At 45.8% G+C, this 19,961-nt stretch overlaps 1 protein-coding gene across 16 annotated transcripts in view; it reads right to left on the bottom strand.

The window, feature by feature from the left end:
• Positions 1–19,961, bottom strand: part of LOC106595753 (serine/threonine-protein kinase WNK1) — a 173,364-nt gene that overhangs the window by 36,438 nt on the left and 116,965 nt on the right. For 9 of the 16 annotated variants that reach the window (XM_082964186.1, XM_082964191.1, XM_082964195.1 and 6 more), the window contains exons 9-20: positions 19,621–19,814; positions 15,152–15,430; positions 11,621–13,042; positions 9,715–9,801; positions 9,371–9,406; positions 7,042–7,173; positions 2,843–3,181; positions 2,300–2,379; positions 1,992–2,139; positions 824–940; positions 359–469; positions 130–196 (exon numbers count right to left, since the gene is read on the bottom strand). In XM_082964186.1, the coding sequence (XP_082820312.1) occupies positions 130–196; positions 359–469; positions 824–940; positions 1,992–2,139; positions 2,300–2,379; positions 2,843–3,181; positions 7,042–7,173; positions 9,371–9,406; positions 9,715–9,801; positions 11,621–13,042; positions 15,152–15,430; positions 19,621–19,814 (3,012 nt within the window). The remainder of the gene's footprint in view (positions 1–129; positions 197–358; positions 470–823; positions 941–1,991; positions 2,140–2,299; positions 2,380–2,842; positions 3,182–7,041; positions 7,174–9,370; positions 9,407–9,714; positions 9,802–11,620; positions 13,043–15,151; positions 15,431–19,620; positions 19,815–19,961) is intronic. The other 7 variants (XM_082964199.1, XM_082964198.1, XM_082964193.1 and 4 more) reach the window with 5 other exon arrangements.

Here is a 19,961-nt window from a genome sequence, read left to right on the forward strand (position 1 = left end):
CGAGGGAAAGTTCTATAATTCATGGTACAACAAATTGGACTACAGATGGAAAAATCTCATGCAAAACATGTCTGTCATTTTTTTGTAGGGCACCAATTCCCTGTGTGGACATTGTGTTGGTTGTTTTACCTGGCAACGGGTCAGATGTAGCAGGGATCTGTTGCAGCTGGAGGTCACTAACTATCTGGGAAACAATCTGTGACACAAGATGCAGTCAGAGTCTGATACAGTACAACACCCTATTACAATGATCCATGATGAAGTTACTTAAGCCAATGTACCTGGTATAGAAGGGATAACAATGATGCTCTTTCACAGCAACAACATGGAGGGAAAATGAATGGAGATGTCAGTCTACCTGGGTGTTTCCATCTTTCTCCAGACCCTTCTCGTCCGCCATCTCGATGACCTCACGGACCTGCTCGATGAACGACTCCCTCTCGCTCTCCAGTATAAAAAGACTGGTGACCTGTAGTCACACACCAGGAAAGAACAGCCCTCTCAATCACAGTCCTCATTCTTCTCAGCATCTGATGGTTGGATTGATTCATCATTTCAGAATGGATTAATCAAAGTCAAAACACCCGGAAAATCTGGTGAAATAAAGCCTTTTCATTACTATCAGATAAACTCTCTGGACATGCCTGAGACAAATACCATCAGGGAACATCACAACAAGGTTGGGATTCTGGGCTACTGCAATCAAAGAGGGGAGATGGCTCAATAATGAGAGAGAGATAGAGGTGGGAGGGAGGGAGACCGCGAGAGAGAGAGAGAGAAAAGAGGAGGGAGGGAGTGTGCTCGTAATCTTTTCTGTAGTTACCATAATCTGTGCTATTTCCTCTGGGTTATCTCCGTCCAGATCAAACTTAAAAGTCACCATCTTTCTGTTGTGCGTTTCCAACTGGCACTCAGCTACCCTGTCACCCATGTTGGATATCTGGAACAAACAAAGGAACAGAGGCCAGAATAAGATGTGGATGAAATGAAAAGATGAAAGAGAGCAGCTCTTCAGATTCATCGACAGAAATCCCACAGCCTGTTTGAATGGCTCTGTGTCGGTCTGTCTAATCAGTAGGGCCTAAACGATGCTGTGTCAGGGAACTCAAACAGTCTGTCTAATCAGTAGGGCCTAAACGATGCTGTGTCAGGGAACTCAAACAGTCTGTCTAATCAGTAGGGCCTAAACGATGCTGTGTCAGGGAACTCAAACAGTCTGTCTAATCAGTAGGGCCTAAACGATGCTGTGTCAGGGAACTCAAACAGTCTGTCTAATCAGTAGGGCCTAAACGATGCTGTGTCAGGGAACTCAAACAGTCTGTCTAATCAGTAGGGCCTAAACGATGCTGTGTCAGGGAACTCAAACAGTCTGTCTAATCAGTAGGGCCTAAACGATGCTGTGTCAGGGAACTCAAACAGTCTGTCTAATCAGTAGGGCCTAAACGATGCTGTGTCAGGGAACTCAAACAGTCTGTCTAATCAGTAGGGCCTAAACGATGCTGTGTCAGGGAACTCAAACAGTCTGTCTAATCAGTAGGGCCTAAACGATGCTGTGTCAGGGAACTCAAACAGTCTGTCTAATCAGTAGGGCCTAAACGATGCTGTGTCAGGGAACTCAAACAGTCTGTCTAATCAGTAGGGCCTAAACGATGCTGTGTCAGGGAACTCAAACAGGCAGGTATCAGTACAGGGAGTTACACACCAGAGACAGACATTCATCACATGCTGTATGCTCCAATTAGAGAACACTTTCCAAGAAAATAAAGCTTATTGAACTGAATGAAAAACAATCTCAGCTGGTGGGAGACAAGAGCACCGAGCACAATGCAACGGCTTGGGCAATTAAAAGGTTATGTAAATCAAAGTTTATAATAGGTAGGCCTATAATATATAAACAAAAATAACAGGCTTATTACAGGTGCTAAACACACGAATGAAAAATAATGTTTCATGTAGTATATATCGGTCATTTCCCCTGGGCTGACTCTTACATTTAGTACATTCAACTTTGCTTTGCCAATCTTGTCGGTGCGAGAGCGACTCCGTATGGAGCGCCGCTGGTGTCGCTTGATGGAGCGCCCCTCTTGTCTGCCTCCATCATTTCCATCGCTCAGACCGGACGCCACGTCAGAGTGACCGCTGAGTGGGACACAAACACCGTTAAAATTCATGATCTGAAGAATGAGAGCGAGACCATATGCCCAACAACCATGACTAATTATAAAATTAGAGATATCTTTCCCATCTCTTCTAAATCTCGATTTGTATATCTTTACCATCAGTTAAACATGTATCTTACCTCTCCATGGACAAGGGCACTTGTGGTGGTTGTAACTGTGACTGTTCCAATGACAAAGGCTGAGGAGCAGTCTGAGAGGGCTGGAACACACAGTACAGGAGAACAAAGGGTCAGAGAACTGTGTGAAACATGTTTTACAATAAAGAGAGTGCAAAGTAGTGTGGTCTTTGGAGATGAAAGGCTTCAGAAGGTATTGAGGTTAAAAAGAGAGGCAGAATATGAGACTTAAAAGCATGTGAGAGTAGCAGTATAAAGAAATATGAGTCGGCTCCCTTGTAGGTGTGAAAGTACTAACCCCACCATAACAAAATGTTTGACAGCATCTATGTCCAGAATGTTTCATCCACATCTAGCTACTTGTAACCATAAAATATATGACTAGACACATCCACAACGTCACACAACCAACTCAGGACTCATTTAAATACCAAACATACAGTCAAGGAAACACGCAAACCAGCTATGGTCAAAGAACTACTCTCCATCATCCATACGACCAGGCAGGGGGGACATGACGAAGGGGATTTGGCTGACCACAGGTACCTGGGGCTGGGCATCTCCTGGCGGCTCTGGGGAGGTGCTGGCTACGCTGATGACGGGCACCACAACGACCAGCGGCTGAGTAGGCATCATTTGGGGCGGCATAGGGGAGGCCGATGGTGCCGGCGGTGGATGAGTCACCAGAGTGGGTACAGATACAGAACCAGGTAGAGGATGAGCCCCAGGAGGCAGAGGTAAGGCTGCAGCTGCTATAGGGCTCTGTGGGGACACCAGGGCCCCTTGGGCTGCAGCTGCAGTAACCGGGACCGAGGGCTGATTGAAGGCCATCTGTGCCACAGAGACAAGCCCCACTGAGGAGGGAGGTGGAGCCATACTGCAAGGCTGGGGGCGGGAGGAGGAGAGCAAGGGCGGGTCAGGTCAGGTTAGGACTGGCTAGGGTAACGAAGGGTCATGGGAACTAGGTTGGAGTGGGCGGATTATGGATGATAGAAATAGTAAGTCTACTTCTATGGGATGGATATTATGTTGGTGGTTGACTAAAGGGTGACTGAAGGAACAAAACTCAAGGGGATAAGAGTGTGTATGGTGGGTGTGACAGAATTGAACACTGTGTATACAACCACTAAACAAACAAAGTCAACACACAAAGCCACGCACCACAACAACATGCGACCAAACACCATGTTTCTCACAAATGGCATGAAACTGGATGTCATATGTCAAACCGAAGGTTCAACTGGTTCAACTGCACTGTGAGAACAAAGCAGTGTTAAGGTGTGGACAGGACACCTTATGAGGCCCTCTCCACTCAGTGGTACAACACGCCTGCGGTGACATCATGCTGTTGGTCACTAACGGACTCTAATGGAACAGCCATGGTCATCCATTAGACCTCAATTCACATTTATCAACAAACACAGACGACACTGAAGGACAGATACTTTTCTACTGGGGCCCAAACAACAACACCACAAGCGATACTGAGTGAGGACAGCTGATACTAATGGAAATGGACACACATATATTCACACACAAACACGTTCTACCACCCTAGTGGGGACCAGCAAGAGCAAGCTATAACAACAGCAGAGAGTGGTACCTGGACCAGAGCTAGCTATAACAACAGCCCAGTGAGTGGTACCTGGACCAGAGCTAGCTATAACAACAGCCCAGTGAGTGGTACCTGGACCAGAGCTAGCTATAACAACAGCCCAGTGAGTGGTACCTGGACCAGAGCTAGCTATAACAACAGCCCAGTGAGTGGTACCTGGACCAGAGCTAGCTATAACAACAGCATAGTGAGTGGTACCTGGACCAGAGCTAGCTATAACAACAGCCCAGTGAGTGGTACCTGGACCAGAGCTAGCTATAATAACAGCACAGTGAGTGGTACCTGGACCAGAGCTAGCTATAACAAAAGCCCAGTGAGTGGTACCTGGACCAGAGCTAGCTATAACAACAGCCCAGTGAGTGGTACCTGGACCAGAGCTAGCTATAACAACAGCATAGTGAGTGGTACCTGGACCAGAGCTAGCTATAACAACAGCACAGTGAGTGGTACCTGGACCAGAGCTAGCTATAACAACAGCACAGTGAGTGGTACCTGGACCAGAGCTAGCTATAACAACAGCCCAGTGAGTGGTACCTGGACCAGAGCTAGCTATAATAACAGCATAGTGAGTGGTACCTGGACCAGAGCTAGCTATAACAACAGCACAGTGAGTGGTACCTGGACCAGAGCTAGCTATAACAACAGCACAGTGAGTGGTACCTGGACCAGAGCTAGCTATAATAACAGCATAGTGAGTGGTACCTGGACCAGAGCTAGCTGGTGTGCCTGGTAGAGATAGTAGAGCTGTTCTAAGCTGGGTGAAGGGGACATAAGAGAAGCGCCCAGCTCACTAGCACACAGCTGAAGACCACCAACCATGCATACAGACAGACCAGGCAGACCAGACAGACCAGGGAAGGCAGGCCAGGGCAGGCAGGTAGGCCAGGCCAGGGCAGGCAGGTAGGCCAGGCCAGGGCAGGCAGGCCAAGCAGCATGTCATAGAAGTGTAGTGAGTGAATGAAAGAGTGAGAAAGTCAATGGAATAAAAACAGAAAGAAAGCAAGGATGGAAAACTGAAGTGAGAAATGTGAATGTTAAAAAGCATTAACAAGAAACAAAACAGATTATACTCCATAGAAAGAGAATATCAGTATTATTTAAGAGATGGTTGTGTAATACTTACCACAGTGGACATGAGTTAGTCAAAGATGTTGTAGTACTTACTGAATCGGTTTCATAAGGGTTTGGTTTATTTTAACATTGGCTTTTGTGAGTGTTTGGTTTTTTTGGCAAAGTTGTTGGACTTTGAAGGCGATGGAAGTTCATGTTTGTACCCCTAATGTAGTAAAGCATCACTATAACTAATACCTCTATTCATATGCCTATGACTGAGAAAAGTAAACTCCTAATCACGTAACCAATGGCCCTGAAGGTTTTCCATCGATTGCTGAATTATTGATGGAGGTTTGGGTTTGTGTTACTGACTTGGATCAGACCAACTCTGACAGGCCTTCAGTGGACCCATCCATGGGTTTAGGTAAACACACTGGCCTTCAGTGGACCCATCCATGGGTTTAGGTAAACACACTGGCTCAGGGGGCTGTGCTAAACTCAGCAAAAAAGAAATGTCCTGTCAACTGAGTTTATTTTCAGAAAACTTAACGTGTAAATATTTGTATGAACATAAAAAGATTCAACAACTGAGACCTAAACTGAACAAGTTCCACAGACTCCTGACTAACAGAAATTGAGTAATGTGTCCCTGAACAAAGGGGGGTCAAAATGAAAAGTAACAGTCAGTATCTGTTGTGGCCACCAGCTGCATTAAGTACTGCAGTGCATCTCCTCCTCATGGACTGCACCAGATTTGGCAGTTCTTGCTGTGAGATGTTAACCCACTCTTCCACCAAGGCACCTGCAAGTTCCCGGACATTTCTGGGGGGAATGGCCCTAACCCTCACCCTCCGATCCAACAGGTCCCAGACGTGCTCAATGGGCTTGAGATCCACTGACATTCCTGTCTTGCAGGAAATCACAAACAGAACGAGCAGTATGGCTGGTGGCATTGTCATGCTGGAGGGTCATGTCAGGATGAGCCTGCAGGAAGGGTACCACATGAGGGTGGAGGTCTTCCTTGTAACGCACAGCGTTGAGATTGCCTGCAATGATAACAAGCTCAGTCCGATGATGCTCTGACACACCGCCCCAGACCATGATGGACCCTCCACCTCCAAATCGATCCCGCTCCAGAATACAGGCCTCAGTGTAACGCTCATTCCTTCGACGATAAATGCAAATCCGACCATCACCCCTGGTGAGACAAAACTGCGACTACAACAGGCCTACAAGCCCTCAGTCCAGCCTCTCTCAGCCTAATGCGGACAGTCTGAGCACTGATGGAGGGATTGTGCGTTCCTGGTGTAACTCGGGCAGTTGTTGTTGCCATCCTGTACCTGTCCCGCAGGTGTAATGTTCGGATGTACCGACCCTGTGCAGGTGTTGTTACACATGGTCTGCCACTGCGAGGACGATCAGCTGTCCGTCCTGTCTCCCTGTAGCGCTGTCTTAGGCATCTCACAGTACGGACATTGCAATTTATTTCCCCAGCCACATCTGCAGTCCTCATTCCTCCTTACAGAATGCCTAAGGCACATTCATGCAGATGAGCAGGGACCCTGGGCATCTTTCGTTTGGTGTTTTTCAGTCAGTAGAAAGGCCTCTTTAGTGTTCTAAGTTCTTATAACTGTGACCTTAACTGTCTACCGTCTGTAGGCTTTTACAGTCTGTAGGTTCATTAACTGCCTACCATCTGTAGGTTCATTGAACAAGCATGGGAAACAGTGTTGAAACCCTTTACAATGAAGATCTGTGAAGTTATTTGGATTTTTACAAATTATCTTTGAAAAACAGGGTCCTGAAAAAGGGACGTTTCTTTTTTTTGCTGAGTTTATATGTGGGCTTGTGTAAAATGTGTCTGTATGAATGCATACAGTATCTGACAGAATATGAATACATGAGTCTGTTACCTGTTTGTTTTTGGGGACCCTCACTCTAACTTGATTAAGGTGTGTGTGTGTGTGTGTGTGTGTGTGTGTGTGTGTGTGATATGAAATGTGTGCACAGCGTGTGGTTAAGTGCCAGTATTTGCATGTGCACTCTTTGTGTATGTATGTGTGTGTTGGTCCCTTACCTGTGTGGGCTGTGGTCCAGGGGGTAGCTGGGTCTGAGAGGGGCTCTGTACCACAGTGCTGCCTGCCTGCTGCTGCTGGGGCTGAGAGACCATGGGCTGGGAGGTGGGGGGGAGAGAGGCCTGCAGGGGGGTCTGGAGGAGAGACAGAAACAGTCAACTCATGACTAGACGTACATAGAAAAGTTAAAAGGGACAGTTCACTAAGTTTGTCAGATGTTTTTGACCTCAAAAGTCTAATGTTGAGATGAGTCTATGCCCCACACCAGCCTCAATCCCACGGATGGAAAAGATAAGCACAATAATTTAAAATAAAAATATCTGCAAACTTTGAGTGAACTGTCTCTTTAAGACCATATGCGTACTTGACACATATCAGTAGAGCTTCATAGCAAAAAACACCCCCATTATCTCACTGTAATTAAACAGTTGAACCTATCAATCAAATCTAGTTATGCTACAATTTGATGCTACAATTTGCCTTGGGGGCAAACATTCCCATCGATTCAAAAACATTTCTCTGGCGTTCGGCCATCTTACCTTGTGACTTGATGAAAAGCAATGACACACGTACTGCACAGGCTTAACCTACAGCTCATCTTTTTAACATATTCTATAGGCAAGGGTGAAGGGAAGCCGGAACGGTCCAGTACAGAGTACCGGCAAAAGAAAGTTGGGGTACGCCATACCGTTAAAACGTGAGTCTAACACAACAGTTAAAAAACATAGTGTGATAACCCTACAGTTTTCTTGGAATCTATCCATCATGTCAGTCACATTAGAAATGAGCCGATAGACTCCAAAATGTGGAGTGGTTCGAGGATAACACTGACATTTTAATAAGGCAGAGATGAGTGGCCGAGACCACGACGCGGATGGACAGCAGAGTAAGCATCAAATTCAGGCTACAAGACTTTTGTTGGCCAAATTATGACAATCAATCACCGAATGTCATTCATAACACTTTTTGGTAAGTCTCTTTGCTTTTATCAAACGGTATGCATGCCGGAATGATCTTAGAGTGGAGTAGCCTGATAGTTAGAAGAGCAACTAAAGTATGGACACTGAATGTAGAATTAAGTGTTCCTCTGAGTAAAATTTCAACCAAATGTTAATTTTGTTTCAGGAAGAGGAGTGATGCTTAGGGAACTGTTGTTTAGCCTAAACGTACAATTTCTTTCAGCGACATAAAAGCTGACAGTATTTCATTTTCAACCACATAAAATACCCATCCAAGACAAACTGAAATACTATCAGAAACATGTTGGCTCTTTTTCACAGCTTCTAATTTCTTTAGAAACCGGTCAAACTGATGTCATTTGGAAATCTCCGTTGGTCCCTAAATGTCCTCGCTGCGCGTGAGTAGCGGAAATAAAAGGAACAACTTTACCGATGTCAACTACTGTAGATTGTTGATGATGCATTGATCATTCTATCGCTGTATTGTAATATTCTGGTGAGCGTGGCTTTATTTCATATTCTGGACGAGCATCAAGTAATGACACAAGAGAAGCTGCATGTATCTAATTACAGACACAAGTTGACTAACAAATAACCTACCAAATGTCCGAAATTATAAGCAGAAAATATGTAAATGAGGTCTAACTATTTTTTCCCCCTGAGTAACATAGCCTAAATTAGCCTTTTCAAGTAACTGTTTGACAATCAGATGAAAACATCATGACTAATGTGGCATTAACACAGCCAAAAAGGCAGGCTAATACATTTTAAAAGTTAAATGACAAATCAATACTATTAGGCCCATAGAGATGCTATATGTCCTTCTATGATTAGGCCCATAGAGATGCTATATGTCCTTCTATGATTAGGCCCATAGAGATGCTATATGTCCTTCTATGATTAGGCCCATAGAGATGCAATATGTCCTTCTATGATTAGGCCCATAGAGATGCTATATGTCCTTCTATGATTAAGCCCATAGAGATGCTATATGTCCTTCTATGATTAGTCCCATAGAGATGCTATATGTCCTTCTATGATTAGGCCCATAGAGATGCAATATGTCCTTCTATGATTAGGCCCATAGAGATGCAATATGTCCTTCTATGATTAGTCCCATAAAAAACAAGTGCGTACCCACACACAGGAGGCCTCTGTACCAGGAAGACATTACATTACTTTCACCCCTGCTATACTGTAGGCAAATACACATCACAGCCATTTCACTTACAGTTCTGTTTGTTCGTGAGACAGCAGGAAATTAAATGTTGGATTGGAGAAAAGGGAAAAGCCACAAGACCCAAGAGATAAAGCAGACAGTGCGTGTGCGAGAGAGGTGCTCATATCAAAGTTGAATGTGTTGTTTGTCTACCTGCGGAGGGAGCGCTGTGACGTAGTAACCTCCATGCTAAAAGAGACAGACAACACAGTGTGAGAGAGAAAGAGGCACCACAGGGGCCGGGCCACGCCACAGCTTTCACACCACACAGGAGAGAATACTGTTCTCAAGATTAAAAACAGACAGACCAATCAAAACAAAAACACCGTCTGGCTGCCATGACGATGCATCTGTACTCTGAACACACAGGAGAGGGAGGATTGGTGTGGAGGATGTGTACAAGTTGGCCCTTTTCTACACTGGCAATGTCTCAATGTTCCCCTCTATGAGGATGTCCCAATCCCTTACCGGAGGCCTGAGGAGTGAGGGGGCCTTACCTGTTGGTGGGCGACGGGGACTGGCTGGGAGTTGGGGGCCAGAGGGTGTCCAGTGTTGGGCTGGGAGGTTGGGATCTGTTGCACCTGCTTCAATAGGATAGAGAGATAGGTGAAGAGATGGAGAGACAATATGGAGGGAGATAGAAATATGGACACAAGAGAGAAAACAAAACGTAAATTAAGATCTATTTGTGACTTTTGGACATACTGCACAGTACTGTATTGTAGCCTGAGCTTTGGCTCACTGTACAGCACAGTACTGTATTGTAGCCTGAGCTTTGGCTCACTGTACAGCACAGTACTGTATTCTAGCCTGAGCTTTGGCTCACTGTACAGTACATGTATTCATAGCCTGAGCATAGGCATACACTACATACAGTACATACATACATACATACATACATACATACATACATACATACATACATACATAAAGTGTCCCCTCTCTGACTCTCCAGAGAATCTCCAAGACTCCTTGTGTATGCATGTGCAACTCACATCCACAGGTGTACATAACAGGTAACAAAATCCACTGCTGGGTCAGTTGGGGGGAGTGAGTAGGCTTCATGCACGAGGTAGGGCTAATAGATGATTCATTACATTGTGAATGTTATTGCTCAACAGAGCACATAGAAGAAACAGGTTGTGTCCTTTAAATATATTTAGAAAAACCAGTTTTTTGTTGTTGTTGCTGGTTGATTGAAACCTTTTACATTCCATGTAATGATTGCATTTAGCTTCTGAACCAACCCTAAGAAGTACCCTTAGAAGGCTGCAGACAAGTATACTTGTTCCCAAGCTCAGCTCAACCACTCACTAGAGAGTGAGCTCACACAAGTATAGTTGCACCAGGCTGACCACCTACCTTGCCATCCCCTGTTCTCAGGACATTACCACTGAAAACAAGAGGCTTTAGGAGCAGAAAGCATTACGTAGGAAGAAGTACAGATGAAAATAAAACAATCAATAAAATTGCAAAATAAAATCAATAAAAAGAAGCGAGAAAAAAAGAGCGCTGCTCAGAGCAAAAGATGAGGCTGCGGGATGGCTGATAATGTCAGCATTCTAAGGGTTAATGGATGAATTCTGACCCTTGAGTGTAAAGTCTTCCTATTGGTCACTAGCTGATTATATGGCACATGACGTGCTGCAACACCTCCAATAGAACTGTTACTGGGATTGGTGTCCTTGGCAACAGATAATAAATGATAGAAATACCGTTTTAACCATTTCCAGCCAACTAGACAGTGCTACTGTACAAACTGTTAAAATGTAATTAAATAATTTGAAAATATAGTTGAAAAATTAAAGAAACATTTTTATGATGTAAATAATGTAAGCTTCAAGTGAACAGTTAAACTGGTCTAAACCCCCTGTTTGTTGTATGTTTCTGTGTGTTGGATCATACAAATCCTCAAAGCCATGTGGCAACAAGTGTGTGATTATTACTCACAACAAGAATGACCCCATTCCCATACAGTAGTGTCTTGACAAATTGGTGTTTTTGAATATTAAATAAGGCCCAATTCGACTTTGGATTCGTATGTACAATATGCAGTTCTACCTCACTGTATACCAATACAAACACACATTTATCCATATAATTACATATATGAACATACATACAAAATCTTACTTACTCTAAGAGACCAATACATATAATTCCATAGGTGATAAGAGAACATACCATCAACAGAACTAGGGGATTTAAACAGCAGGTTTCTAAGTGTTTCCTGAAGAGTAGCACCTCCTAAAAAGGACCCTTGAGTGTAGGCAGTCATGGCTGGAAAGGGTTAAAACCACAACCATGAAACAAAATGAATCATGTAAGTGATAAAGACAGGGTTGGTGTGGAGGGTAGACGGCTGAGGGTTGCTATCCAATAAGAGAGAGATGGTCTAAGTACCAGCCCAGGGTTTCCCTGCATGGCCAGAGGAAACTCGTGGTACGAGAGGTCGGGTTGGACGTTCGTCTGTCGGGCCCAGGTGGTGTGTAGTACGTTAACGTGAGAGGACTGACGCCCAGGGGTCTCGGAGGGAGGCACAAACAGAAAGGTCTGCTGGCTGGGGGGGTGGCCCACTCCATGGCCCTCTGCAGTGGCGTCCCTCCCCCCAGCCTCCGCCCCGTAGAAGGTGTGTGGGATGGACTGGGCGGCCGAGGCGGCCCCGAACTGGGGCGGAGGAGAGTGGAAATCTCCACAGTCAGAGGAGGCCATGGAGTCACTGGAAGGTTCCGGGCTGCAGTCCTTCTGGCCCTGGTGCAGTAGCAGGCTCCCGGGAGGGAGAGGCATCTCAGGGCTGACGTAACTGTAGAGTTCCTCAGTGACTGGCTGCAGGCGGCTGTAGGTCCCAGACCCCCCTGACTGTCCTCCTGGTCCCCCCTGCTCCTCCAGGTTGAGGTCCATGGAGCCGCGGCGAGCCCTGTACAGTCTAGAGGCCAGCACGCCAGAGTCGGCCCCAGCGGCGGCCGCTGCAGTAGCCATGTTTTGGACGTGGAACTCGAACACGCTGCCTTGCGGGGGCTCCATGACTGGGGGAGCGGACTGGGGGAAGGAGGCGGAGTGCTGCAGCTGGTACCCATCGGTAGTACCCGAGGCCTGCGGGCTCAAGGTGCTCATGGGTGGCAGCTGAGGGATGGGGCTGTGGCGCATGTGACTCTGCATGTGGGGGTGGTAGGTCTGGGCGTAGGCCGGCTGTGGAGGGTCGTACACGGCCAGGCTGGCGGCTGCCGCGGCCTGCATCTGCTGGTGGAAGCTGATCTGGTTGATCTGGTGAGCAGTCATGGGGTAGCCCCCATAGGCCATGGCCTCGAAGTGATCCAGCAACGCTGCCTGGTTCAGACTCAGTCTCCGCACAGCCTCCACCACCTCCTCCTGCTGCTGCTCTGCCCTCACGTCCTTGTACCCGTACAGAGGGTCCTGGAGGGACTGCCCTTGGAGGTGCTGGTGCATGGGCTCTCCTAATGACCCCAGCCTCGGAGCACCGTAGCCGGGCACCATGAAGAGGGACGAGGGATCCACTCCCAGGTGCCCATCCACTCCTCCTCCTCCACCCATGCCCAGCCCCTCCATCCCTGGGTGGTAGGGGTGCAGACTGCTGGCGTAGCGGGGGTAGGCAGGCTGGAAGTGGCGTGTATGGGCCTCCAAGATAGACGTGCTCTTGCGGCGTTGGGCGTTGTAGGCCTTGGAGGGAGGGCAGGCAGGCGGCGGTGAGAAGGAGACGGGGCGCTCCAGGATGGAGGGGAGAAAGAGAGGCGGCGTGGGGTCCGGAAGGCCTGCTGAGGCCCAGACTCCTCCTCCACTGCTGTACTGGTGAGTCACAGACTGCGGCTGAAGTGACATAAGATTATAGATAGATGCATCATCTTCATGAGAGAGAGAAGCACCGTTATATACTGTAGTATTCAGAGAGATACAAAGAGAGAAGAGGGTGAAGAGGTATATCAAAAGAGAACAAGAGAGATAGCAGTGCTATACATTTCTGCTAATGCATTAATCCCTGCAACGGATAAAGAAAGTCAAGAATCTAGCAAAGAAACCAATGAAGAACTTAACCAAAAGATGAGGGTACAGACAGACAGTATAATAGCTTCTAGGTATGAAATTAAATGCAGATGTGGCAAAGATGGCTTCCTTTAAGGTCAACAGACTGCTGCTACTGTGACATTAAATGGTTAACTATAAACTGCACCTTATATACAAAACTATCTAGCATGATGATGATGTAAGTCATTACATTATATTACATGATGTGTATTTTGGGGGGTTTAAACCTTTGAAGCTGACAGTGAATGATGTTCATGCTAATTGAAATTGTACCTGCTGCTTAATGAAGACTTTAGTGGATTCCTGGATAAAACAGGTGACCACACCAACTACTGTACATAGATCTGACTGAATGTACTCTACTCAATAGTTCAATCTACATCTCATATTGTGTCTTGTGACTCCAGTAAAATGGGCTGAGATGACAAACTAAAGTGTTGTTTGAGTTGTTGTTCATATTGGGGAAGTGTAGCGTAGCTAGCAGTCTGACCAGTCTCCACTAGGAGGGAAGGGAAGTGTAGCTAGCAGTCTGACCAGTCTCACTAGGAGGGAAGGGAAGTGTAGCTAGCAGTCTGACCAGTCTCACTAGGAGGGTAAGGGAAGTGTAGTGTAGCTAGCAGTCTGACCAGTCTCACTAGGAGGGGAGAGAAGTGTAGCTAGCAGTCTGACCAGTCTCACTAGGAGGGAAGGGAAGTGTAGCTAGCAGTCTGACCAGTCTCACTAGGAGGGAAGGAAAGTGTAGCTAGCAGTCTGACCAGTCTCACTAGGAGGGTAAGGGAAGTGTAGTGTAGCTAGCAGTCTGACCAGTCTCACTAGGAGGGGAGGGAAGTGTAGCTAGCAGTCTGACCAGTCTCACTATGAGGGAAGTGTAGTGTAGCTAGCAGTCTGATCAGTCTCACTAGGAGGGAAGTGTAGTGTAGCTAGCAGTCTGATCAGTCTCACTAGGAGGGAAGGGAAGTGTAGTGTAGCTAGCAGCCTGACCAGTCTCACTAGGAGGGAAGGGAAGTGTAGCTAGCAGTCTCACTAGGAGGGAAGGAAAGTGTAGCTAGCAGTCTGACCAGTCTCACTAGCAGGGTAAGGGAAATGTAGTGTAGCTAGCAGTCTGACCAGTCTCACTAGGAGGGAAGGGAAGTGTAGCTAGCAGTCTCACTAGGAGGGAAGGAAAGTGTAGCTAGCAGTCTGACCAGTCTCACTAGGAGGGTAAGGGAAATGTAGTGTAGCTAGCAGTCTGACCAGTCTCACTAGGAGGGAAGGGAAGTGTAGCTAGCAGTCTCACTAGGAGGGAAGGAAAGTGTAGCTAGCAGTCTGACCAGTCTCACTAGGAGGGTAAGGGAAATGTAGTGTAGCTAGCAGTCTGACCAGTCTCACTAGGAGGGAAGGGAAGAGTAGCTAGCAGTCTGACCAGTCTCACTAGGAGGGAAGTGTAGTGTAGCACCAGTCTCACTAGGAGGGAAGGGAAGTGTAGCTAGCAGTCTGACCAGTCTCACTAGGAGGGAAGTGTAGTGTAGCAGCAGTCTGACCAGTCTCACTAGGAGGGTAGGGAAGTGTACTGTAGCAGCAGTCTGACCAGTCTCACTAGGAGAGTAAGGGAAGTGCCAGGCAGTCTGTATTTAATGCGAGCACAGGGCGCCTGGTGAGAGGCCCGAAGCAAAGAACAGCAGGGTTCACTCACAGGTATCTGAAAGTGGATTAAATATTAATTTGAATACACAATAATCAGATTTTCTGTTCTCTATTTGTTATGTCTCTCTATATGTCTCTACTGTTTTGTCCCTCGTCTCTCCTTCTCCTTGTTTCAGATACCCATAGATAGCCCTACTGAGCTCCGGTCCCAGCTCCACCAGACTACACCCTGGTTCACACCACTCTGTGGCCAGAGATGCTCTAACATACAGGGCTGACAAACACCGCCGGGAGGCTGGCTCGGCGTTGTTGCCGTGGGCGAGGCGGGGTGGAATGCAGGGGCAGGACACTCTCCAGGGCCTTGGAGAGCCGGCCCGCAAACGTGTCGCCGTCGTCCGACCCCCGGCAGGGGGAGTGGGGGGCGGAGAGCACCGGAGGAGGGGTGGAGGGCCGGTTGGGAAGGCAGGACAGAGCAGGAGGGGTGGAGGAAAAGTAGGGGACGCAAACGGACATGCTACGGCCGCGGTGGCGGGGAGGTGGTGAGAGAGGCTGCAGGCGGAAGGAAGGAGGGAAGGACAATTAACCATAGAATGTATGGAACACTGGTGAACTAAACACAGGTGAACAGAGGTGACAAACAGAGCTGAAAGATCTAAAGATCTGATAACACGGGACACGATAAACACTATGGAATAAAGACGAGACACATGGCATTAGAAGAAGGGAGTATGAAAGTTAGAAAGAGGTTTCAAAAAATCAGGCAAGAGCATATTGGAAACAGAAAGAGGTTAGATAAGAGGTAAGTAAAACTGATTAAAAGGAAAAGTAATCTACAATCTCAAGTTCTAGATGTGCGAACTAGAGCCATTTCTAGGTCATCTAAAGTGTTTATTAACAAGCTAGGATGACTAAAATAAAACTAAAGAAGCTCTAATCTATTTCTTGCGGCTTTGTTCTAAATGAAACTACCTGAATAAGAACCATTCAATGTAGTGGTATTGCACCACTATCTAGGGCATTTAAGAAGATATTCTACCCTCAGACCAATCCCAGTGTCCGTGTCCAAAACGGCACCCTATTCCCTATAGAGATCTAAGCTCCTGGTCAGACGTAGTGCGCTATATAGGGAATAGGGTGCCATTTCAGACGCAGACAGTGTTCTAAATCATAGTGAGGCTGAAAGGAAAATCACAGCCACAGACTGTGTACTGCTCTGCTGCAGGAAACTAAATATAGCTAGTTAGCCAGCTGCCTGGCAGGGGACTTGGCAATGCCAGTGTACCAGAGGCACAGTCTGCTCTGTCTGTACAATGATTCACAGACACATTCACCTTGCTGATTCTACACAATGGCCTAAAAAGAAATCAATGTTCCACCAAGAGTGGTCAGGGAACAGTTGATTTGAGGGTTGATGACGCTATTCCTTATTCATCCACACTGTGCCTAGTCAATTCTTCTGTTTATATAGTCTAGTGAAGCCTACTGGTTACTGGTTATAGTCTAGTGAAGCCTACTGGTTACAGTCTAGTGAAGCCTACTGGTTACTGGTTATAGTCTAGTGAAGCCTACTGGTTACTGTGCCACTGGCTATAAGATAGCAGAGGATACTACTAAAAGGCAAGGCCCAGCACAGTGTGGGCTTTCAAGAGATGAAGGGCTATGAACTCATTCTCAAAGTAAATCACAGCTTTGTTGATGGAACCTTCCAGAAGTGAATTCTGTTGCAGCCCAGGAACAGCTGGTAGAACTCGTGAAAACATTGTTTACATCCAATGAGATGTTTAACAGGTCAACATAGTACAGCGGTTAAAAGGGATTTACTGAAAAGAAGTGATGTGATTTATTTCACACAGGGAACCATAACATTTGATCATAACACACAATAAATAAATTGACAAAGAGGAAGACATAAAATAATCTCAAATGACACAAAACTTAGAACCAAAAAGTAGTGCAGCAGACTGCATAGACACACCAATCAATCCCATCTTTCAGTATGAAAAACACAACGCGTAAGAATGGACCGCAAAATATGAAGTCCACAAGCCTTTTTCAGGTTGGATTTGATTGATATACAGCTGTGTTTTTGCTTATTCAGATGTAATAATAGCAGGAGCTAGGCATTGTTTCAAGGTCAAATATGTCATTTAGGACTAATGGCAATATCAGTTAAACACTTCTACCACTATCATTCAGCAGATTGATTCACTGTAAAGTAATGGCACCTGATGGTCAAATAAAACCTAACAATGGTCAAATGATTGCAGAATTTAAAAGTGGCTGTGGTTGTCATGCCCAATACATTTTTGTTCAAGCTTACCAAAGACTACACACACACACACGGTGGAATTAATGTGGAATCCAGGTTGAATGCAAACAATACTTGATAAGCTTGAACAGCTTGGAAATCTCAGTGTAACATATGGCATCAGGTGTATGGTTTGTGGTGACAGCTCCATAGCTTTAGGAAGGTCTAGTGAGCTATAATTCACTGACACTATGGAGATGACTGAGTTGGCTCCAGTAACAAGGCTTGTGATTCAATGCGTCTCACACTGATGAGTGATGGCTGGCTGAGGTGACTGCCCAGTGTGCCAGACAGAGAGCCTAAAAACACCAGCATGGCACCTCTAAAATAAACAGTATGGGATTGATGGAGGCCCTGACAGCTTGCACAGCTAACTAATATCTATACAAACAACACAAATAATGAGAAATACCAACATGAGAACTATTAATAATATGTACCAGAAATGATTGGTTGGGATTGGGGGGGGGCAGGCTACTGTACTAGAACGAGATGCATGGTATAACTGAGGATGCAGCGCAATGTGGAAGGTATGAGGGGAAAAAGGAATCAAACTCTAAGCGTGGAGTTTGTTTACTTCTGAGTGACTCTGGTTTCTCCAACATGCATCCTTCTGTTCAGAAATGCTAATCAAACCAACTGACATGGGGCAAAACAACAGTTCAATTCATTAAAACAAAAGATGTAGAAGACAACTGACCAAACTGTACTCCAGGAACTAAAACACACAAAGTAACTGATTTCACAAACTTGCAGCTGTTCTCACTTTTGGCAGATCAAAGGCTAGTTAATTCTGGTACTTACCTGTAAGTCACTGTGACTGAAGACCCAAGAGCATGACTGGGGCTGCTAACCTATGGGATGGTCTTCATATACTGGACATCTGTCTAAACCCTTTAGGATGGTGTCAATTAGACATCTGTCTAAACCCTTTAGGATGGTGTTAATTAGACATCTGTCTAAACCCTTTAGGATGGTGTTAATTAGACATCTGTCTAAACCCTTTAGGATGGTGTTAATTAGACATCTGTCTAAACCCTTTAGGATGGTGTCAATTAGACATGTCTAAACCCTTTAGGATGGTGTTAATTAGACATCTGTCTAAACCCTTTAGGATGGTGTCAATTAGACATCTGTCTAAACCCTTTAGGATGGTGTTAATTAGACATCTGTCTAAACCCTTTAGGATGGTGTTAATTAGACATCTGTCTAAACCCTTTAGGATGGTGTTAATTAGACATCTGTCTAAACCCTTTAGGATGGTGTCAATTAGACATCTGTCTAAACCCTTTAGGATGGTGTCAATTAGACATCTGTCTAAACCCTTTAGGATGGTGTTAATTAGACATCTGTCTAAACCCTTTAGGATGGTGTTAATTAGACATCTGTCTAAACCCTTTAGGATGGCGTTAATTATACATCTTTCTAAACCCACATGTGTTCTAGAAAATAGGTTTTGAACTTTTGACCTTTAGGGGTGACCGTGGGGTTAAGCCCTGTTAGTGGAGACAGACGGGTACCTACGGAGCAGGAAGGGCAGCTCATTTGTGACTAGGCTATATATTTTGGGTGTAGATTAACATATTTGTTTGAAATTCCTTTATTTGTGTGTTTTGGGCGAAGATCAACCGTTGTCTTGTGTGACTGTGTTTGGGATTCCTTAAATTTGTTCGTTTTTCTGGGTCTTCGGTTTCAACTTTCAATCTAAAAATGCTCTGGTATTGTTGTATGACTAAAAGCTATACCTGTTCCTGTCCTGTTCCTTGTATTAGCTTGAGGGGAAATATGAGAGCATATTAAAACACCGAATTAACAGCCAGTTTAATATTCTATAAAGGCCCTATTCCTCCCAATACACTGAAGAATACTGTTCCAGACATTGGTTTTGGAGTCTCTTGGCAAACAGCAAGACCATCAGCGTTACTGTTGAAAGAAGAACTGTAAAACCTGACCTCTGGTTCTCTCTGAAAATTGCCACTGAGCTTGTCATTTATTCATTACTGAATAAGTGGGTTAGAAGGCAGCTGCTGGTCCACCACCGCGCTTCCAAGAAGAGTGAAATGTGAAATTGAAGAACTCGTGGGACTACAGTAGCCTGATGTCAGACATGTCTCTGCTGTATTGGAAACTCCTCTTATAATTGTCATGATTAGTGTAACAATGACCATAGGAGTTGGCAAGACAGCACAAACAGATGTGGGATTATAAAGGACTACAGGACAAACCTGAGAGGGCAGCCGGGAAGGAAAAAGATGTCTCCATTTCAAAGATTGAGAACCTCTTCATCTCAAAGGGAACTGGCTCCAAATCCACTCTTCAGACATCACTCTCATGCATATTACAACTACAAACTCCACTGCAATTCACTTCACTTCTATCTTCCTAAGAACTACAAAATAAATATACAAAATCCCTCCGACTCGTCACTTACCATGTTCTGCTGTTGGTAGGCATTGAGCTGCTGCTGCTGTTGTTGCTGCTGGGGGGAAGGGGAGGGGTAGGGGGCCTGGGTTTGGCCCTGCTGCTGCTGGGTGGCAGGGATGTTGCTATAGGACATGGTCAGCTGGCCCAGATGGGACTCAGAGAACAGGGACGAACCCTGGCCGTTGTCCACCGCGCCGTCAGCTGTAGGTGGAGGGGACAAGAACACACACAGTGACCAGATGAGAAAGGAGGGGAGAGGGAGGGAGAGAGAGAGGTGGAAACACACACACACTACCACCGTGTGTGTGTGTGTGTGTGTGTGAGAGATTATATATATATGAGAGCGAG

Source organism: Salmo salar, chromosome 17 (genome assembly GCF_965601325.2).
Source record: "Salmo salar chromosome 17, fSalSal1, whole genome shotgun sequence".
Classification (NCBI taxonomy): Eukaryota; Metazoa; Chordata; class Actinopteri; order Salmoniformes; family Salmonidae; genus Salmo; species Salmo salar.